The 25,799-nt window shown below is 45.3% G+C and overlaps 1 protein-coding gene and 1 long non-coding RNA gene across 4 annotated transcripts in view; one reads left to right on the forward strand and one right to left on the reverse strand.

Annotated features, from left to right (window-relative positions):
- Positions 1-1,144: 1,144 nt before the first annotated feature.
- Positions 1,145-3,126, reverse strand: LOC121364491. Its single transcript, XR_005956869.1, has 2 exons — positions 2,817-3,126; positions 1,145-1,695 (listed from the first exon to the last, which is right to left on the reverse strand). It is a non-coding gene; the product is annotated as an uncharacterized LOC121364491 (long non-coding RNA).
- The window catches only part of SIM2 (SIM bHLH transcription factor 2), a 47,370-nt gene continuing 23,228 nt past the window's right edge, over positions 1,658-25,799 (forward strand). For all 3 annotated transcript variants that reach the window (XM_041487794.1, XM_041487795.1, XM_041487796.1), the window contains exons 1-4: positions 1,658-1,839; positions 9,704-9,786; positions 12,511-12,600; positions 19,488-19,596. In XM_041487794.1, coding sequence (XP_041343728.1) covers positions 1,665-1,839; positions 9,704-9,786; positions 12,511-12,600; positions 19,488-19,596 — 457 coding nt within the window. In that variant the 5' untranslated portion in view covers positions 1,658-1,664. The remainder of the gene's footprint in view (positions 1,840-9,703; positions 9,787-12,510; positions 12,601-19,487; positions 19,597-25,799) is intronic.

Raw genomic sequence — 25,799 nt, forward strand, 5'->3', positions numbered from 1 at the left:
AAAAAAAAAAAAAAAGGGGGGAAAAAAAAAGGAAAAAAAAAAAAAAAAAAAAAAAAAGGGGGGAAAAAAAAAGGAAAAAAAAAAAAAAAAAAAAAAAAAGGGGGGAAAAAAAAAGGAAAAAAAAAAAAAAAAAAAAAAAAAGGGGGGAAAAAAAAAGGAAAAAAAAAAAAAAAAAAAAAAAAAGGGGGGAAAAAAAAAGGAAAAAAAAAAAAAAAAAAAAAAAAAGGGGGGAAAAAAAAAGGAAAAAAAAAAAAAAAAAAAAAAAAAGGGGGGGAAAAAAAAGGGAAAAAAAAAAAAAAAAAAGCTGAGATATCGGTGCTTTCAGACGAGGAGCGTGGCGGCTGTGATTTCCGAGAGGAGGGGAATTTTACCTTCGATCCTTGCCGAATTGCGGGAGGTGAATGTAGCAAACCCTCCCCTTGCCTTTGAAAGGCATGTCTCTGCCAAAGAGCTACCGCTTCGTTCCTCAAATACGTGACAAATAAAAAAGAAACAAAAAAAAAAAATAGAGAGAGGAAAGACTCCTATCTTTCAAATTCTTCTTCTTTAAAAAAGAAAAAAAAAAAAACAACAAAAAACCAACCAAACCAATAAATAAAAGCAACAAAATCAATGCCGCGCCTTTGCCAGCGCTCGGACTTGTTTGGAAAGAGACAACGCTGAAGTGGCACTGATCCCGAGGAAAACGGATCCTTTAATTTGACTCCGCATGAGAAGCGCATTTGGAGCCGGGCGCAGCGGCCGCAGCGGCAGGAGCAGCCCCGCAGCCCCCGCAGCCCCCGCAGCCCCCGCGGGGCTCGGCGGCCCCGCAGCCCCGGCGCTGCCGGAGCCCCTCGGGCACGGGCGGAGCAGCAGCGCCCTTCGGCCCGAGCGGAGCGGAGAGGCGGAGGGGAAGGAGAGCCGCTGATCCCGGAGCACTCCACCATCAGCTGCCGCCGCAGGCACCGGCTTTGACTTTGGTTCAGCGGGGAGCTCGTCGTGTCCTCGGCATCTCGGGCTCCGGGACCAGCTCATTTTGCACTTCGTTCGACGAGCAGCGCGATCGTTCTGTTTCCTTTTTTTTTTTTTTTCTTCTCTTGAGAGACAAAATGTCCAAAAATGGTTCAGCCTGCTTAGCCCAATGATTTCTTGCATGGACGCTCTATTTTCTTTTTTTTTTTTTTTTTTTTTTTGGATGGGGCAGGATCGAGTAGAAGAAATCGTTCGGTGAAGGGAACCCAGCTTCCAGCTGGGTTTGCTCCCCATTAAGGAGAAGATCAAGATCCTATTCCCAGCTGCACGCAGAGGACAGGGGTTGCCGTGGGTCTTTCAGTCTGGCTTTCAAAGCCCTCGCTGCTGCAGGGTCGGAGCAGAACTGCCTTCTCCGAGCGGCTTTCCTGTCCTGCTTGCAGCTCAGAGATCGCCTCCCCCCTCCTCGCACCATTTCTGTTCGTGTTAGTTTTGTTCGGTTGGTTTAGCTTTATTTTTTGCCTCTCCTTTTTTGTCTTTTTTTTTCCCGCCCCTTTCGTTTATTATTATTATTATTATTAATTATTTGATTTGATTTGGGTAAATTGCCTTCCTTAAACGAAAACACTAACTCTGCAGTCGAAATCCATGCCCCCTGCCATTCGGAAGAACCGGGTCTAATATGCCAGTGACATCCGCGCCTTGCAGCAGTCGCGATGAAGGAAAAATCCAAGAACGCGGCAAAGACTAGACGGGAAAAAGAAAATGGAGAATTCTACGAACTGGCCAAACTCCTGCCCCTGCCCTCGGCCATCACCTCGCAGCTGGACAAGGCGTCCATCATCCGCCTCACCACCAGCTACCTGAAAATGCGAGCCGTCTTCCCCGAAGGTAAAAGCAGCCCCGGGGCTCCGGGAGCCCGCACGGAAGGGACGGAGAGAGAGCGGGGAGGGGGTGCTGGGGTGGGCACGACCCCATCAGCGCCCTGGCAGGAGGGAGGGGATGCCTGCAGGGGTCTCAGAACGGGCTGAGCGAACGAGGGGGGATTGAGGGCAAAGTGGGCTGGGAATGAGCCCGTCTGCGGCCGTGGGAGGCAGAGTCGGCCGCTTCATTCCCCCTTTCTCCCCCTCCTCCTCCGCCGCCGCTTCAGCTCCGTTGGCTCGGGGGGACCGTCCCGATGAGAGCGGGCTCGGTTCGTGTGTGCAGCCCCGGCCCGGCTCCCGGGGACGGCCCCTGGGCTCGGCGCTTCCCGTCCGGGCACGGCCTCGGGTTAAAAAACCAACTGTGTGGTTGTTATTATTATTTTGTTTTGGTTGGAGTTCTCTGGAGCCGGGGAAGCAGGCAGGGAATGAAGGCGCGGCCGCTCCGCAGCGAGGCCCTGGGAGAGAGGGGAAGGAAGGGAAGGAGCGTCCGAGCCCAGCCCGGCCCGGACCCCGCTGCTCCCCGGCCGCGGCTGGGCTCCCGTGGCTCTTCTCGGGGGCCACCCAGCAGCGAGGCCCGGCACCAATCCCGCAGGGTTTGGGGAAAATCATCCCCTCGGGAGGCCGGGGCCGGTGGCAGTGCGGAGCCCCGGCCGCCCGGGCAGTCGGTGCGGCCGCGGAGCTGATGCGAGCGGCGGAATGAAGCGCTGGGCAATGCCTGCGGGTGGCTAAATAAAGCCCAGCAGCCCCGCTTTGTCATTTGTTTGTGCCTCTCCGGACTAGGAGCAGGGTGAAGGAATTAGCGAATTCCGCAGGGGAAGGTCTGCTCTCCGGCGCGGTTTCTAAGGAGCTTTATTAAAAGGCTAAAAATAAAAACACAACCAAAAATAAAATAGGGGGAGGGCGGGGGAAAAAGAAAAAAACCCTCCCAACCCGAGCAAAGCTTACCGTCGTGGCCTTTTAATTCAGAAATTTCGGGAGCACGGAGCAGCCGTGCTATTATAGGAAGCCAGGGCTCCTTTAGTGTGCGCTCCCGAGCCAGCGGAGCAAAGGGAGCGAGGCGCTGCTCCGCCGCATTTTCCAGCCATTATTCCCCACCGGGAAATATCCCGATGAGAAATACAGCGTCGTAATTTCGAGGGGGGCTGTGGGGAGGTCACTCGCCGGCCGTGCCTGGCGAACGTGCCCCCGAACGCCTTTGATTTAGGAGGGAGGAAAAGCGGCACGTTTCGAGATGCTGCTGGATGCGTCCCGGCTTTTCCAGCCCTGCTGATCCTCAAGAGCAACGAGCCGACCCCGAGAGAAGGTTTATACCCACAGCTCGGGTGTGTTTTATGTGTCTGTCTTCCCTAAACAGGCCGGGCGTGCGCTTCCGCACACTCTGCTTATTAAGGGCAACGTTTAAATGCATACAGCGAATTCCTGATCTTTCATCGTCTTAAGTACGGCTGGAAATACATTTAAAACCAAAGCTTTGCATTCAGGGATGACAGGCCGGGGGAATTACCTCCTCCGGTCCCCGAGCCCTGCGTTTAGTGCCTGGCAGGGTGCAGGGGAAAGTGGGGAGCCGGGCAGAGGCGGCTTCAGAAGGATTTTTTTTTTTGGGGGGGGGTGGGGGGTTTATTCCATACAGTCCCGCATCACCCAAACTTCCCTCTCCCTCGGGATTTGCCCGTGGAAGGAGGGGAGAATGGTCCCCATCCGTCCGTCCTTCTGTCCGTCCTTCCTCCCCCCTCCTCATACCCGCCTACTGGTTTCCAGTTGGCTTTACTGGGAGGGGAAACAGCCCGGAAAGGCGTCCCAGCTTAAATCCTGGCCCAGCCAGAGCCGGTGGAAGAGCCCCATGGCGAGGGCTGGACCCGATGGGTCCCGGGCCGGGAAATGAAGGTGGGCACGTAGCAGCAGCTCGGGTTGCCCCAGCCGTCACCCACTGAGGCTCCGAGGGGTGACAGGGTGGGGGGGACAGGTCTGAGACGCCACCAGACCGTGCTAGGCCCGGACTAACTGCGGCCAGCACGGCCAGAAAGGCTGTTCAGCTTTCATACCTGTCTTACAGCTCCGTCTAGACTGGAGGGGAAAAAGAGAGAGAGAGGGAGGGAGGGAGAGAGGGTTGTGTTTTTAAACCCTTCGGTGGATGGCTCACCCCCTGATTTCCACACGTAGTTTAGGAAAAGTTTGAGACCCTCAGCGAGGTGACTGATCCCCACAGGGCTTGGGCCAGGTCTCCTGCTCAGCCTGGCCAGGCTTTTCCCGAGGATGGACCGAACCCGCTCAGACTCCAAGGAGCGAGAGCAAAAGGGGATTTTTATCCCGGCTCCTTTCTCCCTCGCAGCCCAAGCCCTGCAAGGGACAAGTTCGAGCTCCGAAATCGCAGATTGTGCCCTGCGGTACCGCTGCGACCTTGAGATTCAGGAGTTAAAGTCAGGACACAGCAGCCTCCAGCCTCCCACTCTCTAACGCCGTCTTCTCTCGTGTTTTGGGTGTTTTTTGTTGTTGTTGCCACAGCCTTGTTGCTGTAGAACAAAAATACACCAGGAGTCGTCTTCTAGCTCTGCTCTCAGAATTTTTTTAAATTTTATTTTTATTTTGAAAAGGAGGTAATGAAAGAAAGAAAGGAGAGAATGAATCGCGTTTAAAAACTGCCCCCCGGTTACGGCAGACTGGCGAAATCGTCACCCTCTCCCTCCCCCATCCCCGACTCAGTGCCCAAAACCGATTATGAAACTGGACATTTATGGTCGTTTAAACCGGATGGGAGCCAGCTAATTAATATGTGATCCAAAATACAATGTGCGCAATACAAAATAACCTGAATAAAGTGACGGAGCGGTAGATCTCAGACCTTCCTTATTCCGAGAGGCAGACAATAGAAATTACTAGGAATATTCACAGTCTTCAGTCCCCATTTAAACCTAGCCACGAATGTGTGTTTTAAGAAATTCAAGGCGAATCGCAGCTAATTCATCTGATTGTCACACGCACTCGGAAAAGGTTCGTTAATGAATTAAACAAATAAATAAAGCGCGAGGCGTGAGTAATCCTTTTTGGAAAGCCAGCCCCTATTGTACTAACCACTAATAGTGACATTAAAGGTCTTACTAAAACAAAAGTGCTTTTTTAAGGCTTTTCCTGGGGCCGTTCCCAGGCGGCGGGAGCCGGTGGCCCCGCGGTGCGGGGACGGGCGGCGGGGTCGGGGCGGGGACGAGCGGCGGGGTCGCTCCGGTCTCTCCCGGCCGGAGGGGAGGGAGGGAGAGGAAGGGCGGGGGTCACTGCCGTGGGTCTGCCCGTGACCTCCCTGTCTGTAGGACTCCCGCTTTGGGGCCTCTTAACACGACCCGGTGGGTTGGGCTCGGCGGGAAGAGCCGGGTTTGCGCGGCTGTCCTGGGGGGCAGATTTGTTAGAGTATTTTTTTCCCCACTTTTTTCTTTTTAATTTTTTTTCTCTGAGTTCACCCTTTTAATTTTTTTTAGATTTTATTTTTATAAAATAAAAGTCTTGATCTTTCCGCCTGTCCTTCCCACCGCCTTCCCGACGCTGAGAGGAGCGGGCGGCTCCGCGCGTCCCTGCCCGGCCCCGCTCCTTCCCAGACCGCCCCTGTCCTGGGGGCTTCCCCCCTCTCAGGGGTTCCCCTGGCCGGGCCCGAGTGTTCCCCGCTGGCTCCGGACCCATCGCGGCCCCGGGATCCGGCGGTGCCGTCGGGGCTGAGATGCCCCGGCCCTGCTGCAGACGGGGCTCGATGTCAGCGCTGCCCTCGCCCCTTCCTCACGGGGTGACAGCAGAGCCTCGGAGCTCGCCTCAACGAAGGGCACAAAGCTCGGTGAAGCTCGGGGATACCCCTCGGGAATGTCCCCGAGGCTCTCCCATCCGAGGGAGGCACAACCGAGCTGGGGAAAACCCAAAAAGCAGAATTGACGGCGAGTCCCCAGGGTTTGTCGTTGTTCCTTGTGAAGGCTGGGGGACCTTGCGCTGGGGGGAACAGCCCAGCAGACACAAAGGAAAGAGTCCAAGTTACAGGGCAACCCGATACTGAACATAATACATGGCTGAGTAATTCTTTTAGCAGAATCCCAAGCTGAAAAGCTACCGGGCTTTCAAATGTGTGTGTGGACGAACTTCTGTATGCCGAGAGCAAAGGTGGGAGCCGTTCCCAAATATTTCTAGATCTTGTTACAGTTCCACTCACCCCGCTGGCTCCCTGGAAACCGGGAAATGTACAAATGGTACAAAGTGAATGCTGAGGTACTTTGAAAAACAGCCAGAGATGTCAAAAGGGAGGGAGGGCGATTTTGTCCGTGTTTGCACGGGGAGCGAGACGCGTTTGTACGAAAATCCCCCAGTTTTTCAACGGCAAAAGCAGCAGAAATTTTGGGGTGTTTGTTTAAAACCCCCTCTGACTCCGGGCCGGAGCTGTCGGAGCCGGAGCTGCCTCCCGGTGCCCGGAGGGGTCCGGCGGGCACAGCTGCGCTTGGGGATCGCCCTGCCAGGCATCCCGGTCCTGCCCTGCCCGCCCGGCCCCGGGCCCGGCGGGACAGACACCGGTCCGAGCACCAGGAAAAGCAGGAGAGAGGCTCATCACGCCCGTGTCTGCTGCGGTGGGGTGTCAGAAAAGCGGAGGTTGAGCCTGGGACTGGGCAGGCACCGTCCCGCAGGGCTGTGCGGGCTCTGCCGCTGAGCCCAGCCCCGGCTCTCCGGGATTCCCGCTGCCGGAATCCCCCCAGCTCGCTGGATCTGGGTGATTCCTGAGCCTCTGGCACGGCAAAGGAGCGGCGCCGGGGCCGGGCCACCCCCATGGGTGATCCCAGCGTTTGCGGAGAGGATGCTCCAGGGAATCCTCTCTCGGGGCCGGGTAATTCCTGCTGCGAGGGGACATCTGGAAATGTCCCCTTCCAAAACGCCCGTGCGGTGACAAAGTAGTGTGGGACACCCGGCAGCATCCCTAGACTGGGATCGCATCCCATCCCAGGCAAGTCCCATCCCGCAGGAGCGGTGCGGGAAAGGCTCGATGTGGATCCGCAGCGATTTTGGCCTCGCTCCAGGCCAGGGAGAGAATTTGCGCGTTATTTCCCGGCCGGGCAGGAGCAGCCAGGCCCAACCTATGGCATCCATACATTTACAGGAACGCGCGTTTGCAAATGTCTCGGAGGAGAAGTTAATGGGCGTTAGTCCTTTATTCGAATGTAAGGTTTTATTCGTTTCGTTTTCACCTTTAAAGCGATCTGCTGGCGGATTAAATGATAAAATCGCCGGCTTTAAAATAAGCTCAGACGAATGCCAGGCTGATCCACCGAACGTGTTTACGTTTGATGCGCGTTCGCGATTGCGACTCCAATTTAAAATTCCAAAGGGAGCAAATCTGAGCAAGTGACATTTTTTTTATTCCGGGCTAGGAGACAACCTCAAAACTCGTGCAGATTTTGGGATGCTGAGAAAGGACAGGACGGAGCGAATTGTCTCGCACGGGGGTCGCAGAGACGCGGCTCCTTCTTGAAGAGTTTCGTGAGAGATCAAGGAATAAATCTGCTCCGACTTTCGGAATGGAAGAGCTCAGGGCAGTTTTTGCACAGCTGTGTGCGACTCTCTTTGTAGGTTTGCAGTCTCATATTTCGAAATTTGTAATTAGTAAATCGAAATAAGGGCAAACCCCGCGGCACAAGGACAGACTCTGGAGTTTGCATTTGTTGCCGTCTCGGGAAAGAAACTGCAGGATGACTCTGCGATTCCCGAACTTTTTCTCCCGAGAAACAAAAAGAAAAGCCTTTTAGCAAAAAGGACATTTTTGCCGTGTCTTTGGAAGTTTAGGAGCCTTTTCCAAACGGAGAATTGGGGAAAGGCGGAGAAAAGAGCGAATTTTCGTTTGGCTCTCCCGAACAAATTTCCCAGCGCTTCTTTCAGCGCAGGGAAGGTGTGCTTCCCTTTCCCACGGGAAAACGCCGGAATTCCCGGAATTTGGAGAGACGGACAGGGGGTGGGGATGCAGACCTCTCTTTTTGGGTGCTGCTGCTGCCTTGGGACGGCGAAAAGGAGGGGTCAAGGTCGGCCCAGGTCCCCGGTGTCCCCTGCCTGGCACGGGAAGCTCCTTAGCGCTTTCCCGGAGGGAGCGGGATAAGGAGACAAGCACCGGGAAGGGAATTAAAACCTGGGGGGAAGCACCGTCTCCAGCGGGAGATCCTACCCATCCTAAGGGATGCCCCAAGAGTGGAGAGAAATCCCCCCATCATTCCCAGACCGGGTTTAAGTGGCCAGAGCACAAACGGATCCGGAATCGCGGAGCTGGAACTCAGGGCAGGAATTTCTGCCAGTTCCCCCTCCCGTTCCGGAGGCACAGCCGGGAGAAAGGAGATTTCTTTGGAAGCCCCTGGGCGGCCAGAGGGGGAAAACGCGAGGTTTCATAGCGGGGCATCCGTGAAACGGACCGGAATTCCAGGCTGGCAGCACCGAATCCCCACCTTTCATCCAGGGTTGCCTGCCAAAAAAACCCTTTTTGGGTTTTGAGGCCTCCCCGAAGCCGAGGGTTGTTGTTTCTCTCCATAAACGAGGCACGAACGGATGCGGTTCCGTCCTTCCTTCCCCTGCACCCGCGGGGGCAGTGACCCCTCTGCCGTGCCCCAGGAGTGCCCAGCCCTCGGCACGGCACGGGGGCGGCCTCGGCTCCTCGGGGAGCTGCTGAAAGGCTCCTTTTTACCCTGGAAAATCAACCAACCAACCAACCAACCAACCAACCCAATCCCACCTTTCATCCAGGGTTTCCTGCCAAAAAAAACCCCTTTTTGGGTTTTGAGGCCTCCCCGAAGCCGAGGGTTGTTGTTTCTCTCCATAAACGAGGCACCGAACGGATGCGGTTCCGTCCTTCCTTCCCCGGCACCCACGGGGGCAGTGACCCCTCTGCCGCCGGGTGCCCCAGGAGTGCCCAGCCCTCGGCACGGCACGGGGGCGGCCTCGGCTCCTCGGGGAGCTGCTGAAAGGCTCCTTTTTACCCTGGAAAATCAACCAACCAACCAACCAACCAACCAACCAACCAACCAACCAACCCAACCAGCGCACAAACCCCAGCCCCGCCGCCCCTCCTCGTCCCAAGGCGGCTCCATCAGGAACTTTCCACTGCCCCGGGCGGGCTCGGGCCGTGGGTCGGGTTTGGGTTCGGGCTGTGGGATCGGGCTGTGGGTCGGGTTTGGGCTCGGGTTTGGGTTCGGGCTGTGGGATCAGGTTTGTGCTCGGGTTTGGGCTCGGGCTGTGGGGTCGGGCTGTGGGGTCAGGCTGTAAGCTCGGGCTGTGGGCTCGGGTTTGGGCTCGGGTTTGAGTTCGGGCTGTGGGTTCGGGTTGTGGGTCGGGTTTGGGTTCGGGCTGTGGGTTCGGGCTGTGGGGTCAGGCTCAAGCTCGGGCTGTGGGCTCGAGTTTGTGTTCGGGCTGAGCGGTCGATGGGGCCGGAGGGCGAAGCTCTGTCGGTCCCGTCCGTGCGCAGGTGAAATCGGGGCACTTTTATCTCCAGTCGAGCTCCGGCCCTCTTTAACCTCCTCCTCATCCTCCTCCTCTTCCTTGGCCACCCCGCTCACAGGGACAAGGACAGGGTCAGGGACAGGGGACGGTGCAAGGACGGGACGGGCCCGCGGGCGGTGGGAGCGGCTGCGGCCGTGTCCCTGGAGGGGCTCTCCCGGGAATTCGGGGAAAGCGCATCCACGGGGATGCTCCGCTCCAGAAAAGAACAATTCCCCCCCAAAGCTCGTGTGGAGAAGGGACTCAGCCTTTGCCACCGCGGGAGGAGAGGGAGCAGGGGCATGGGGGACAGCTCAGGCTCCGCTGCCTGCTCTGACAAAATCCTTGGGGTTTTTTTTTTGTAGGTCTGGGCGACGCCTGGGGACAGCCGAGCAGGATCGGCCCTTTGGATAACGTGGCCATGGAGCTCGGATCCCACTTGCTTCAGGTAGTGTTGTATTGCACTAAACAGCTTCTCATTTTCAGATTTGCAAGGTAGCGCACGCCTTCCTGCGCTGCACGGAAAACCCGAGGTTCAGGGGCTGCCTCTCCTCCTCCTCCTCCTCCTCCTCTCCTCCTCCTCCTCTCACTGGAGCCTGGCTGAAGCCTTCATCTCGTCGGGCTGGGAGAGCAGAAAACCAGAGGCACCAACCACTTCTATTCCAATTATTTCATTATTTTTCGCCTTTGGAATGGGCCGAAGCAAGAGGCGCTCATCCCCTGTGCACGCCCAGCTCAAAAGCTTCCATCAGCCGCCCCAAAAGTGCCGGGATGTCCCCAGGGAGCCCCCGGGGGAGGGGACCGGTGTTCCTCGCTGGTGACTCGGGAGGGGACACCTGGAAGGGGACAACACCTGGATTGGATCTCCCGGGACTTTAACACCTGAAAATCCCGCTGTTCACAATCCCGGTGACCTGCTCTGGAATTCCTCTGAATTTAGAAAGTCGTAGCCGGAGCGAGGGTGCCAGCAGGAGTGATAAAAAAAAAATTTTAAAATTTATTTATTTATTTTTTTTAACACGTGAACCAGACGCAGCGCGGGTTTTCTCCCCCGATTTTAAAGAGCCACTAAACCGGAATCATTTAGCGGGCGGGTTTATTGTGGGAGGTGAATTCCTGCTCACAGAGCTGGGGCTGTTTTCACTCCTTCGCTCTGCCAGGGATAAAAACCCGACAGAAATTCCCTGCCCGGGCTCTGCGGCCGCGGTGCCGCCGCTCCGACCTCTGGAACGACGAGCGCAGTTCTTTATTTGCCTCCACAGAGCATCAGCCGCTCTCCCGCGGGGAAAAATAAGATTTTTGGGAGGCACTGACAACATCCAGGCAATGGCAGAGCTCAAAATGATCTCCCGGGGAGGCATTTCCAGCCTTGGGATTTTATTTCAAGTAGCTGCTGCCCTCTCAGCTGTTTCAGAGTCACGAGTCCACCTGGAAATGCTGAACTGTTGTGTAAAATAATCAGTATGATAATTTAATTTATATATTAAAATACAGAGCCAATTGTATAAATTGTTGCTGTTACTCCTCCTCCTGGCTCTTCCCCGTTTTGTCTGGCATTAATTGAATTTATCACAAATTAAATGCTGACCACCTGTAACTCTCATTTTACAGTTCAGCTGTTTCTGAATGATGAATGCTGAAGGTTTTAATAAAACCACATTTGCTGCAAACCTTTTTTTTTTTTTTTTAAGTGTTTTTAGACTGAGATTTTCCATGTGAATTTTCAGCTTCAATGTGCTTCCCCGTACAGGAAATTTTGGAATGTTCTGCAGCAACAGCAGCATTGACCCAAGTTTATTAATGATACAGGGTAAAGCAATTGCCAAACAACAGTGTTTAAAGCAAAATTGTGGCTAAAACTTCAATAAATTATTTCCCATTATAGTATTTCTACAAAATTTAATTTATGCTTAAAAAAAATGGGAAAGAGTAATCTGGTTTCAATTATATGCTGTAGAATCATCAGTAGGCCAGAGAATAATTTGGAATATTTTCTTATTGGGGTGGCACTAGAGGTGCATGAAGTAGACAGGATTTTATTGCTTCTCTTCCAGTTCAGTGGCTTTAAATGGATTAAAACAGGTGGTTGTTTTACTTATGTACTGTAAAAATTGTTTTTCTCTTCCAAATATATTTTCCAGTGATATTCACATGTGGGAATATTCACTGATATTCAAATGCCACGTGTTGATCAAAGCTTTCTGTGCTGGGTAGGGAGAATGCAGAGTTTTTGCTATCAGCTGCTTCTGAAAAAATGCCTGAAATTGGGCACTGAAAAATCAAGGGCCCCCAAACTGAGAGTTTTTGTATCCAAATCATGGCCAGTTTTGGCTGAGGTTTACCACATTATTTATTTTTTTCTCCTATAAATCATATCTGACTAAATCAAACTTCAGTTTTTACTCACACGGGCAATATTTGCCTCCCAGCCAACATCCTGTCAAGGAGAATTTGTAGGATTGGATCTCAAGTTTGTGTTGGTTGAGGTTTGCAGACTGCAAGGACAAAACTTTATCACACTCAAAGAGGGATATTTGTGCTTATTAATTTTGGATGCTGGCAGAGGATGAGGTTGGTCAGCTTGATTGGGGTTTTTTATGTCAGAAAGTCTCTAAATTGAAGGGAGAGATCATTTATACACAGCTACCCTTGAATTCTTGAGAGATATTTGTGCTTATTAATTTTTGGATGCTGACTTTTTCTGCTTTCTTTTTGGAAGTTCACATTGTTATAGAGCAGAGAGCTCTCTGTTCACTAACACAGTCTTGAAAATGCAGCCAAATTTCAACATTGCTCACGGTGCCATGAAATAAATTGCAAATAGCAGTGAGCTGGGTCTGCCAATTATGCCATAAAAAATGGCTCAGGTAGGGCCTGACTTCCCCCTGAGAACCACAGGGCTCAGGATTTGGGCTAAGCACTAAAAAAAAACCTGAATCAACAGCAAAATATTCCCTGAAATTGCAGCAGCAAAGCTGCATCTGCAGGGAATGAGGTGGATTTCACAATGAGCCTGAGTCTAAGGGAACAAAATCAGATAAAAGTTTCTATTCCTTAAATTCTGCTGTTTGCTGAAGTCAGAAATCATCCTCCAAAATACGTTTTTTCCCCCACTGTAAATGCTTTAAACAGATTTCTTGCTCCTCACCCTGTGCATTTCTTTTTATTTCAGACTTTGGATGGCTTTGTTTTCGTCGTGGCATCCGATGGCAAAATAATGTACATTTCTGAAACAGCATCTGTGCACCTTGGCCTGTCCCAGGTATGTGCTCTGACACCTAAAACAGGAATAAAATACAACTGCTAAATACAAATTTGGACCCTCACACTGCTGCCTTGCTTTTATATAAAGTCTTTTTTTTTTTTTTTCTTTTTTTTTTTTCTTTTCCCCCAGGGTTGTTTGGAGCTTTTTTCTCCTTGAAAAGAGCTTTGGTAAAAGACTCAAATTTCCTTTCCTTGCCACCACATCACCCTGTCTTTATATCTGTTCTTGTTCATTGTATTTTACTCCTCATTACCTTTCAGGAGGGCCATAAATAATATGATATTGCAAATTGCAGCTGGAGGCAGGGCCCGAAAGCCAAGCGTGGTAAGGCAGCAGGGCTGAAATAAAACTCAGAATTGGAGTCTGGGAGCCTTAGATTGTGTCAGATATTGAGGCTGCCTGTGAAAGGCACAGAAATCTGATGTGGAACAGGGGCTTTATGGTAAAAGTGCCGGAGGAAGAGGAAAAAAAAAAAAAGAAAATAAAAATTTTTAAAAAAGGACAAGGGGGGCAGATTTATGAGTGTTCACATGGAATTCAGGGCAGTTTTTCCTGAGTTTTTCCAGCTCAGTGGTCTTTTCAGTAAAGCGTTTTATATGGTTGTGATAGAACTCATAAAACTCAGTTTACTACTGTTCTGCACCAGAACTATGAGGGGGTTTTATGTTTTTTTTTTTTTAATTCTTAGATGGACATTTCTAATTTTTTTTTGGGGGGGATAGGCACAAGGGCAAAGAACCTGAATTTATTGCAGAATTTGACTTTCCATGCCTTTGTTTGTAGCTGAAATTCACTGGTAGCACCTGACCCAAAGTTTGCCAAAGTCCCATGAAAAAAATTCCTCATTAATTTCAGGAGGCCCTGGATGAGATTTGCAAGGAGCTGAAGTGTTCAGTTGTGTATCAAACATTTATAAATAAATAAATGAATTGAAATAAAGCCTAAACAGCAGAGGAGATGAAGCTGAGGGAGAGGCGAATATTCTGAAAAAATCTGGTTAATTTATCCTGTGGCTGTTTCCATAAACAGAGATGAGGGCTTTAATGGTGGGGATTATTTGTGTATCTTAATTTTTTTTGCAGTAATCCATATTTTTAATTGAAAAAAAAGTGGAGTTCTTTGGATGTGTGTTTATGACAGTGATATTAGAATTAGTGGCTAGGAGAGAAAATAGAACTCAAGAGGTAGAGAAAACAAGGATATAAACCCATGAAACCATTTCTAAACCCCTGTTTCTTGAGTATCTTAAAAAAAAAAAAAGTCATTTTGGTAATAAATAGCCACCATAAATACTTTTTTTTTACCTGTTAATTTTAAAAATATGAGCAGGAAACACTCTGAGTTCTGTTTGTTCACTCTGTTACGGTACAGTTTTAGTTGTTTCATACCATTTAATTCATGCTCAAATTCCTTTAAATCTTGTTTTGCTTGAAAATAAACTTCCCTACACAAGGGCCCTATTTTCTACTCATTTTTCAGCCTGGGTTTCTCTCACCCTGAATTTTTAATCCTGAAGGATTCAGGATTTTACCTGCTAAAATCCACCCATTTATTCATTGCCATTATCCCAAAGCTCTGAGCATTCCCCTCCATCCATCCTGGAGCAGGAATTTCGCTGTCCTGTATTTTTTGCTCCCAAAATTTTCCAATTTTTGCCCAGAAATTGTTCTTTTGGAGGAATATCAAGCCACCAGCTCTTCTAGGTCTTGGTATTATTATTATTATTATTATTATTATTATTATTATTATCCCAGTTATTTGGGACAATTAAAGAATTATGGGATCAATGGGACGCTAAACAGACTTTGGTAGGAAGAGGGGACTGGCAGTGTCACTGAAGTTTTAATCCTATTTACCCCTCCTTTTCATCTGAATTCCATGTGCATGGAAATATCTATAAATTCTTAGTGCAGGAGGTGCTGAGGAAAACCAGGAGGTTTGGCCAAGTTGTTTTTTGAAGGCAGTTTAATCAGCAAAATCCCAAACCTTTCCCTTCAGCAGAGGGTTGGAACAACTGAGCTTGAAAGTTGTGGGATTTGAAATTTAAGGGATTCTCAAAACACAAAAATTCACAGTGAACAGGGCTTTATTTACAAAATATATTTATAAATAAAACCTTTAAGTTAATTTTTAATTTATTTTAAATTTATTTATATAATTTCATCCTGACTTATCACCAGTCTGTTCTTGCTCTGCCTCAATATTCTCTTTTTGAAGGGATAATTTTGCTTTAAGCAGCACCAGCACTAATTTTGGGCTGCTCCCACTCCTCAAAACACAAATCCATTTACCCTGGGATATTCCTGTCAGCTCCCAGGGACTCCAAAGGAGTTCTTGTTCCCACTCCTGTGGAAATCCTGGGATTTCTGCCCCTGCCGTCAACCAGAACAGGCTTGGGCAGGAGAAGTCAATTCACCCAGCCATAATTCCACATTTTATTTCCAACAAGTGCCCCCCTCAGAGCCAAAGCAAGCTGAGAGCAGAGTGGTGGTGATTGGAAAAAATCCTTCAGAGTGGGCACAGAAAGGCCTTTTTATTAAATAATTTGACAATTAACTAGCCCACACATCAATTCCCAGCTCGAGTGCCGTTTGTTTAAAAATATATAGTTCCACTAAATAGAAAAGCCATTTAAAAAGATTTTTGCAGACTATTTTTGGAGGCCTGCTGCAGTGGCTTTTATCTTCTGGTTGAATTGAACTTCAGCAGGAAGAAATTAGAGCTTGAGAAAAAGCCAGGCTGGCTAAACCAGTCATAAATTTAAACCCAGCATTAAGGATTGTTTTTAAGCACGGCTTTGCCTCAGAAACAGAGTTTCTGAAAAATCTACATCTTCATTTGTGGCCCTGCCACTTCATTTGTGGCTTTGGAGTTTGATTTGCTCCCAGCTGGAGCAGGAAAATGGTGAATTTTGCTGTAGGACCCCTCCTCCAGCTCATCCCAGCTGGCCCCAGCCCAGGGATGAACTGCCTTGGACTGCTTGGGACAGCCAATTTCTTGCCTTTTTTTTCCATGGATAACAAACAACTTCAAATTCCCCAAATATTTTTTTCCCCTCAAAGTCCAAAGGCACAAAAAAGAAAGGAAAATCCTCTTGGGGAACAATGTGGAAAGAGAAATTTTAATTTAATTTGAAGGTCTGGAGCTTATTCCAGCAGTTTTCTGGATCCATGAGGGAGCCAGGCTTATCTCTGACTTCTGATAAATCTTGAAATATTTAACCACAAATATCTGAACTTTTCCAGAAGCTTATTTTGCTTTTATCCAATGAGTCTATGAGAGAAAAAAATATGTAATCATTTGCTCTAGTATCCATCCACTTAGTCCTGTGTGTTTATTATGAATCATTCCTTGGCTGGGGAAAAAAAAAAATCTGAGTTGCTCATAAACCCCCTGTTAGTAGGAAATGCTGAGATTTGGTATTTACAGCTATTAAAAACTGCATCAAGGAAGCTGCTTTAATAACCTGAGGCATGGGGGTTTAGCTTTATGAATTGAACTGTAGAATTTCTGTATTTTTAAAGTTTTCAAGGTTTCATTGTAGGCTTTGAAAGAGCTGAATGTGCCTAGCAGGGGGTGAGACTCCAGATTATGGACCCATATTTTGGTTATTCGACTCTGCCTTAGCCCCCATCTCTGTGCTGGTGGTTTTATGTTCTAAAGTCAGTTTTGAAAGTCAATTTTGGGGTCAGTTGTTGGAATCTGAAATGCAGGGAACTCTCAGAACTTCGGGCCTGGAAGCCAAAGCTTAGAATGAAACCCAGGATTTGATCTGAGACCTTGGAAAAGGCTCCCAAACTGAGGTGCTGGAAGGGAGAATGTGGATTTGTAGTTTAAAGCAGAGACATGTTGAGCTAAGGAAAGTTTAGAGTTTTAGAGTTTAAGATATAAAAACAAAAGTAGTTCCAGAGGTAAACAAGGAGTTCAGAATGCAGCACAGTAGGTTTGTGTGTCAGAACATGATTGGCTAAGAAAGCTCACACTGTAACATGGGTCCATAAGATGAAATATTTAAGGATTGGGTCAAAAACATAAATATCCTTTGTTTTATTGGTCAATAAATCCTTAAAAAAATCTTGTAACTGAGGGTCTTGGGACCTTCTGAACCATGATGTGAAGATGTGAGCTGAACTCACCCTTCCTGCCTGTGGAGAAGATAAGAAAAAGGAATCACATCACCTAAAAAACTCAGAGTTCCCATCCCTAACTCATTCAAAATTCATCAAAAATCCCCATAGTCAGTGCTGTACCTTTACCTCCTGCTGATTTTCCTGGGCTTGCAAATAAACCCATCAGAATAAAAATCTTTTCAGTGTTTATAACAAGGAAAACCAGTCATTACTGCACAAAGAATTTTAGGCTTGAATTTTAGACGTAAACCCTGAGACAAAAAAATGAAATGTTGGATAAGATTATGACCTTTGACCCTTTGAATCCTGTGGAAAAATGTGCATATCCATGAGGAGTCATTTTAAAATGGGTGATGAGTTTGAGAAAAGCAAGAGCCATCCATGAGTTACAGTTTTTAAGAGAAAACATCAACAGTTGATGGGGTTGGTCAGCTTGATTGGGGTTTTTTATGTCAGAAAGTCTCTAAATTGAAGGGATATTTATAGGGATACATATATATATTACATTTACATATATATATACACACACACACATTAATTAATTAATTTATTTATTTATAGGGAATTTATACACAGCCACCCATGAACTCTCTTTTTTTCTTTTTTTTTTTTTTTTTTTTTTTTTTTTTTTTTTTTTTTTTTTTTAAGGGAAATTGTCTGCTAAAAATTGGCTCTTTCATTCCAAGGGCCAAACATTCAGGAAAAAAAAAAAGTCACTCTTAACCAAAGATAAAATAATGAGAAGAGGGTTGTAAGTGATGCTCCTTGCAATTTTGACATGTTCTGAAAATGAAATGTCCATCACCAGAAAAATTTTTAGATTTCTTTTTTTAAATGCAGGTGATCAGGATATTTATGAAGACATCTATTGACATTTGCAGGAAGTTTGTCCCCTTGTAGTTAGAAATAAACAGAAGAATTTCCAGGCATGACTCACACGGGGATTTTTTCCTTCCTCCCTGACAAAAAATTGGATGTGGGGTGTTCCTGCAGCAAGCCCTCACCTGTTTGTGGCTGAAAAGGAGCAGCCAGTGCATTTCAAGGGCAACTTCTAGAGAAAATTACATAAATGAAGCAATGTAGAAAATCCCCTTTCCCATTCCATCTTTTCTTTTTCTTTTTCTTTTTCTTTTTCTTTTTCTTTTTCTTTTTCTTTCTTTTTCTTTATTTGTCTTCTTCTTTTTCTTTCTTTTCCTTCCTTCCTTCCCCCCTCTCTCTTTTATTCTCTCTCTTTCTCTCTTTCTCTTCTCCATCTCTCCTTTCCTTATTTTTTCCCTCTTTTTTTTTCACTTCTTTTCCTATCTCAGTGAGTTTTCAGTCTGGTTAGAAGGTCAGCTCACTGTTGATGTTTTCGTGTTTGCAGGGAGGGGCTGTTGGAAGGGAGCAGTGGAGCAGTAGATGCTTGGGGGAGGGAAAAAAAAAAAGCGAGTTTGCACAGCCCTGGGAAGGGACATTCCATGAATAATGCAGAAAATGGAAGGATGAAGAACATTTTCAGAAAAAAAAAAAAAAAAAAAAAAAAAAGAGAAAAGATTGCTTTGTTGGGGCAGACAACTTCATTTATTCCAAAGAAAAGGCAACTCCCAGGATCTTAGAGAGGAGCAGGATTGGCTCAAGAATGGCTCCAATTACTGCACCTCTGATCTGGGGGGCCCGAGGCACATCAGGCAGCTCGGAACAATTGACACTCATTTCAAACCCTGCAATGGCAGCAGCCTCCTGTTTTCCTCAACATTTAAATATTTTGCTATTCTTTATTTTGGGGATTTTTACGAATTTTAAGCCAGAAGCAATCGACTGGGATTAATTTCTGTGTCAAAAGCAAATAATTTCACAATTCTTCCTGTTCTTCCCAGATCAATTCCTCATTCTCTGCAGCTTTCTTTGCCTCATCTTACATTGTAAGGAAATTCAGGATAGGATAAAGGAAAATGGTTTTCAATTTGGGTCCGTTTATGGGTGTTTTGTATCAAATTTTGTGTGGCAGAGGAGATTAATCTATAAAAACCTCAAGGCAACAACATCTCCTTTGGATTCCCAGACTTGGAGAAGATAAATAAAAGAATTCTGCTCTGTTTCTAGATAAATTCCTCATTTTCTGCAGCTTTCTTTGACTCATCCTACATTGTAAGGAAATTCAGGATAGGAAAAAGGAAAATTATTTTCAATTTGGGTCTGTTTATGTGTGTTTTGTATCAAATTTTGTGGAAAATAATCCATGTGTTTATAACAGTGATATTAGAATTAGTGGCTATAAGAAAATAGAGCTCAAGAGGTAGAGAAAACAAAGACTTAAACCATAAAAACCACTTCCAAACCCCTGTTCCTCGAATATCTTTAGAAAAAGTCATTTTGGCCCTGCTGGGGGTGGGAAAACACAAAGAGATTGTGTGAGAGCAGGTGAGAGTTTCTGGGAACCTGGAGGAACATAATTTTTATTTTAATATTTGCCTTCCTGAGAGGCATTTCTACAGCTCCGAGTTTTCCTCCCGTTTGTGGCAATTGAACATTTCTACAGCTGCTCTAATTTATCACTTCATTCCCAGCTCTAACAGGAGCTCTTCTGTCTCTGATGCAACACCAGAAATTCCCACAAAAACCTCTCTAACATCAATCACTGCTGAGGAAAGAATTAATTGGGATTAATGGCTGTGATTTGGAAGATGCTTTTGATACAGCCAGCTCATGTTTTAACACTGGAGTGTTTGAGGGCAGAAAATGATCCAGCTGCTTTTATTCCATGTTTTTTCCCAGGTGGAGCTCACTGGAAACAGCATTTATGAGTACATCCACCCCTCAGATCATGATGAGATGACTGCTGTCCTCACTGCCCACCAGCCTCTGCATCCTCACCTCCTGCAAGGTATTTCTGAGATCTGCCATTAAAACACAGTGAAAAAATAATTTAAAAAAAACAAATTCCAGGTTGAAATGTGACAAATTGCAACCCAAAGCATTCCATGAATCCATAAGTTTACATTTACGTCTCTTTTTCTTTTTCTTTTTCTTTTTTTTTCTTTTTCTTTTTCTTTTTCTTTTTCTTTTATTTTTCTTTTCATTTTTCTTTTCATTTTTATCTATCCTGCTCAAAGCTCAATTGGGGGAGCAGCAGGAACTCAAAACTGTGATCCAGGATTTAATGTTCTTACAGGGAGTAAGGTACCCGCAATTAAACAATGCCTTTTATGCCATGGAGCTTTAAAGAGGTTTTTATTTTAGCCCAGTGGTCATTTAATCTCTTTTATTTTATCATCATTGCAGAAGCTGCAGAAATCTTGTGGTGGCCTGGTTGTGCACAGCTCAGCTGCATGGTCTGAGTGGGAAAAAAGAAAAAATCAGCTAATTAGGAAATGGAAGGATATTTTGAATATTTTAAAACAACTGTTAAATTCAAAGCTTGGACAAAAACACCCAGACTTAATATTCTCCACTATAGGCAGAGCAGAAATGGGTTTGGCAAAGGACTTGGGTTTAGAAAATCTCATTTAAAAAGTGACTTTTTAGTGGAAAATCTTGTCCTCTTCTGCTGTCACCCACAGAAATATTGACCCCACCCTTTGTGTGTGAAGTTGTCACCTCAGTGTTGCAATTTCTGTGTCAGAAACAAAAATATTCTCATTTTTTTAGTTTGTGCTTCCTTGGGGGCAATCCTTTGAAGTGGCAAAGACCAGAACCAGTCTGGCTCCACCACAATGGAGCTCCCACTTGCATTTCAGAATTGATTTATCTGGATTTATTGACTTAAGCTGCCACTTTTTGTCAATCTTTTCCAAGCACAGCTTCTAAAAAACATGAGGGTTCTTGCTACAATTTTGTTCAGGATTATTTTTTTTTTTGCAGTTTTGGTGTCCCTCTGTGATTCCATCAGGGCAGAACTGTAAATTCTGAATTCAGGGAATGTTGATGTGCCTCAGAGCACCTGGACTGCTCCAAATGCTGGAAATGCAAGAATTATCTCAGCCTCCTTCCCTTTTTCTCTTTTCTTCCTCCCCAAACAGTTTTTTGGTGGTTTGTTTTTTGTTGTTTTTTTTTTTTAGAAAAAACACTCCCTTGGTGTCTTGGAAAGCAAACTCTTATTTTTCTCAAACTCCTCTTATGTGATTATTTCATACTTTGTTCATTCCTCTGTCCGAATTTTTAATAAATATTGGTATTTTTAAAAGACAGTATTTTTCTCCCTTTTTCCAACTTACTGATAAATGGAGGAGACAGCTCTGTTGTAAATAATTTAAGGGTGATTTTCTTGGTGGGACTGGATAATCTCTAAAGTCTCTTCCAGCCTCAATAATTCCATGAAATCCAGGAGTTTTCATGCAGGTTTGCTGATATCCAGAATTAGTAGTGAGATATTTTAATATCACTGGCTTGGCAATGGCAACAGCCTCCTGTTGTGCTTAAAATTCAAATATTTTTCAATTCATTTTCAGAGATTTTTCCAGTTTTAAAGCCAGGAGCAAGTGACTGGGATTAATTTCTGTGCCCAAAGCAGATGATCCCACAATTCTTCCTGTTCTTCCCAGATCAATTCCTCAGTCTCTGCAGCTTTCTGTGCCTCACCCTACATTGATAAGGAAGTTTAGGGTTGGAATAAGGAAAGTCATTTTCAATTTTGGTCTGTTTATATGTGTTTTGTATGGAATTTTGTGGAAATTACTTGCTAAAAACCTCAAGGCAACAGCATCTCCTTTGGATTCCCAGATTTGGAGGAGGTAAATAAAGGAATTCTGCTCTGTTTAGGGATTATTTTATTTTATCTCAGTTCTGGAGTGGGTGTATAAAAACTTCCAGAATCTACAGCTAAATCTTTCTAAAATGCACAGAATGAACAAATATTTATTTACTGTTCTCTTCCCTGTGCCAGTAATTCCCTTTCCTGCAGTGTTTTATCCATTAAAATCTTGAGGTATAACCTGAAACTACCTGGCCTGCAATAACCAAAGCAAGTTTTTTATTTAATCCAGTGAAGATTTAAAAACTATTGAATAAATGACAGGAATGAAGCAACTTCTGCCTGGATCTGAGTAGATATTTTCAATATTTAAGTAAAACATGGAGTTCTACAAATAACTTAAAGGGCAGTGAAGTGAAAGTGGCTTGATTTAAAAAAAACCAAGAGGAAACCAGACTATTTTAATGGAATTTTTTGTCATTTCAGTTTGATTTTTCTCTCTTTTAATCTTTTAAGACACGCCTGAATCATCAAGTCACTGGGTGGAATAAAAAAATTTCCTTTTATAATTTTATTATCTTATAGATTTATGCAACCCGGGGCGTTGCTTAGGAATAAAAATCAGTATTGAACTGCAGACACAGACTTTTATATCCCAAATTTCCAGCTTGGCTCACGGTTTTTGCCTTGCTCAAGATGTTTTCTTCAGCCAAAGTTCAGATATTTATATCCATTTTTAGTCCAGCAGTTGTAGCTGGGTAAGATCTGTTTTGAGAGGAATAAAATCACAAATATCAACAATATCTGTGCTTTGTGATATTCTGTTAGTGGGATTAAAGAACCCAGAGCACAGATTATTTTTGACCTCTGGTTTTAAAGTTTTTGTAAATTTGGGTGCTGCCTCTTTATTTATTTCTCAGGGAAATGCAAATTAATGCTTTGCATAAATCAGACAGTGTGTGGATTCCTTTACACATCCTCACTGTCACATTGCTTTTCTTCAGGTAAATCACCTTGGTATTAAAAATAAAAACCCCATAATATTTCTAAAGCATAACAATTATTAAATTATTACATTTCAATTTTTTTAAAATTTGCCCTGGGTATCCTCATGTTTCATGTAGAACAAAGCACAGCTTCAAACACAGAGTGCAGCAAATTTGCTTTTTAAGACAGGGGAAATACTTGAGTAATCAGATGATTCCAGAAGTTTGGATTTCATAGCAATAACAAATGTCATAAAATTTGGGAATATGATGAGGGAAGTGCCCAGAGCAGCTGTGGCTGCCCCTGGATCCCTGGCAGTGCCCAAGGCCAGGTTGGACACTGGGGCTGGAGCAGCCTGGCACAGTGGAAGGTGTCCCTGCCATGGCAGGGGTGGGATGAGGAGATTTTTAAGGTCCCTTCCTGTGGAGTTATTTTGGGGTTTTTTTTTGTTTTGGTGTTTTTTTTTTTTTTTTTTTGGGTTTCCATATTACATTTTTACTTTGTTAATATGGTAAAGACTAAATATTCACTTTGAGATCCTCAGATGAAATGATTGTTAGTCTCAGTGCAACCGTCACCACCAAATGGTAGCATTAAAGACTTATTTGGTATGTAAATATTTCAGTCTTTCCAAGGACTTTTTTTTTGTGGGTTTTTTTTGGGGTTTTTTTTTTGTGTTTTTTTTTTTTTTTTTTTTTTTTTTTTTTTTTTTTTTTTTTTTTTTTTTTTTTTTTTTTTTTTTTTTTTGTGGTTGGGGTTAAATGTATGAGATTGTATTTCTTGTTTGGACTTAGATGTTCACTAGTTTTTATTTATATTATAGCTTTACAAACCATGAGTTGTACAGTACTTTAATAAACTAAAAATGGAGCTGTATTTTTTTCTCTACAAGGTCTTTTAGGAATACACAATCTAATTAAGAAATTACACTTAAATTATTTTTACTTTTAACTCAATAACTAATTACCTGTGGTCTGTAATGTGGACTTTATTTAATTACACAATACTACTTAAACTTATGAAGAAGAAGGTGAAGAAGAAGGACTTGTGTCTGCTCTAAAACCTCTATATTCTTTTATACATAATACTATATTTTAAGACTTTAAACTCTAAGTTTTCTACTCTCTGGTATTACACACTTCTATTCAAACTCCACACTCATAATCTTAGTTCTATTATTTATTTTTGGAAGCTTTCTCTATGGCTTTAGGTCAAATGCAGTGTTCTCTTGGGGGTCAGTGCCTGGCAGCACAGAAAGTCTCAAATTCTCGGTGACCAGGGTTCCAATCCATTCCAAGATTCTGGAATTAAGAAGTGACTTAATTACTGTGTGCACAAATTTCCAAAGAAACAAAATACTGGGAACTAAAGTATGGATTTAGATTGAAAAAAAACCAAAAAACAAACCAACAGAATTTCAAGAACCAATATCTGTGCATTGAAACAACAAAAGTTTAAGTCAGAATAATTACACATTTTTAAGTGGGAGTTTGATCATTCACAGGAAAAATATTCTGAGGGAAGCAGTGATTTCTTCCAGTTTTGATGTCTCCAGATCAAGGTTGGGTGTCTTTGTAGAAGACAGAATTTAGGCAAAGAGATGTTATTGAACTCAGCACAGGAGTAAAGCCTTTGATATGGAAATTTAGGACGGGAATAAGGAAAATTATTTCAAATTTTGATCCATTTATGTGTGTTTTGTATGGAATTTTGTGTGGCAGAGGAAATTACCTGCTAAGGACCTCAAAGTAACAGCAGCACCTTTGGATTCCTGGACTTGGAGAAGATATTTATACTTATATTAATATTTATATTACTAGATATTTATATTATTTATATTATTTATATTTATATCTTAATATTTTTATAAATTAATATTTTAATATTTATATTTAATGACCTGAACTGCCCAGGTTACTCCTCTAATTTATTTCTCCAGATTCTAAGTCTCCAGGCCATGGCTTAATGAAAAGCATAAACCCCATGAGCCGTGGAGGCTTTGGAGGATTTCAGCTCGAACTTACAAAGTTTTTAAAAGCTGCTTTTTACTTGCATGACCAGCATAGAAAATGCAAAGCAATGGGTGCAGATCCCTTGCTGTGAGAGAAGCCAACAGCTGAGGGTGTTTTGGGTGTGCAGAAGGAATAATCTCCCTCTCCTACACATTAAAATTGGGAATGGCTCAGCAAATCGCCTCATGTGAGTCCTCAGGCAAACTTTGTTTCATTTGTAGCAAAACAAATCCATTCTATTCAGCTGGAGTGGTTGAGCAGGAGAAGTAAGAAAGAGGTAAATAAAAGAGGAGAATATTTTGATATCTGCTCCAAGCTGTGAGTGCTGGCTGTGCTCAGATCTCAGATGATGCCAAATATTGCTCAAATATTTCTGTTCTGCAGCACCTCAGGGTTGGTTTGGTGGCTGTGAAGCCTCAACCCTGAGTTTCACCATGTTCCACCTGCACAGGCTGGCAGCAGGATTCCTGGGCTTCTATCCAAAACCAGGATCAGATAAAAGCAAACCCTGCAAACCTACAAAGTTAAATTTGTGTCTGACCAGAGCCTGGGGCCACCTCCTTAGTGCAGGACCTGTCAGGGGCTGCCCTGCCAAGTGCTGGCTCATCCTGGAATATCCTGACTGGGGAGGGACCTACAAGGATCATGGAATTCTGGCCCTGCCCAGACCCCCAAAAATCCCACCCTGGGCATCCCTGGCATGGCTGCCCAAAGGCTCCTGGAGCTCTGGCATTCCGTGGGGAACCTGGGCACTGCCCAGCACCCTCTGGTGTTGTTGTTGAGATGGATACACAACATATTTACACACACACCTGTGCAGAGAAAGCAATGGTTACTGTTGGAACCATGGATGCTGAGAATTCCAGACTTTCTGTGCTGCCAGGCACTGACCCCAAGAGCCATGGCTGCCCAAAGGCTTCTGGAGCTCTGGCATTCCCTGGGGAACCCGGGCACTGCCCAGCACCCTCTGGTGTTGTTGAGATGGATACACGACATATTTACACACACACCTGTGCAGAGACAGCAATGGTTACTGTTGGAACCCTGGATGCTGAGAATTTGGGACTTTCTGTGCTGCCAGGCACTGACCCCCAAGAGAACACTGCATTGATCTGAGGCCCTGGAGAAGCTTCCAAAATGGAATGACAGAACTGGGATTGTGGGTGTGCAGTTTGAATAGAAGTGTGTGATATCACAGGGTGGGAAACTCAGAGTTTAAGGGTTTAGAATACAGTAATAGATATAAAGCAGGATGGAGGGTTTAGGGTGGAGGCTGCTCCTTCTTCACCTTCTTCTCCTTCTTCTCCTCCTTCTTCTTCACCTTCTTCTTTTTCTTCTTTTTCTCCTTCTCTTCCTCTTCCTCCTCCTCCTCCTCCTCTTCCTCCTCCTCCTCCTCCT

The sequence above is a fragment of the Pyrgilauda ruficollis genome, unplaced genomic scaffold (assembly GCF_017590135.1).
Source record: "Pyrgilauda ruficollis isolate IOZ18807 unplaced genomic scaffold, ASM1759013v1 scaffold84, whole genome shotgun sequence".
Taxonomy (NCBI): Eukaryota; Metazoa; Chordata; class Aves; order Passeriformes; family Passeridae; genus Pyrgilauda; species Pyrgilauda ruficollis.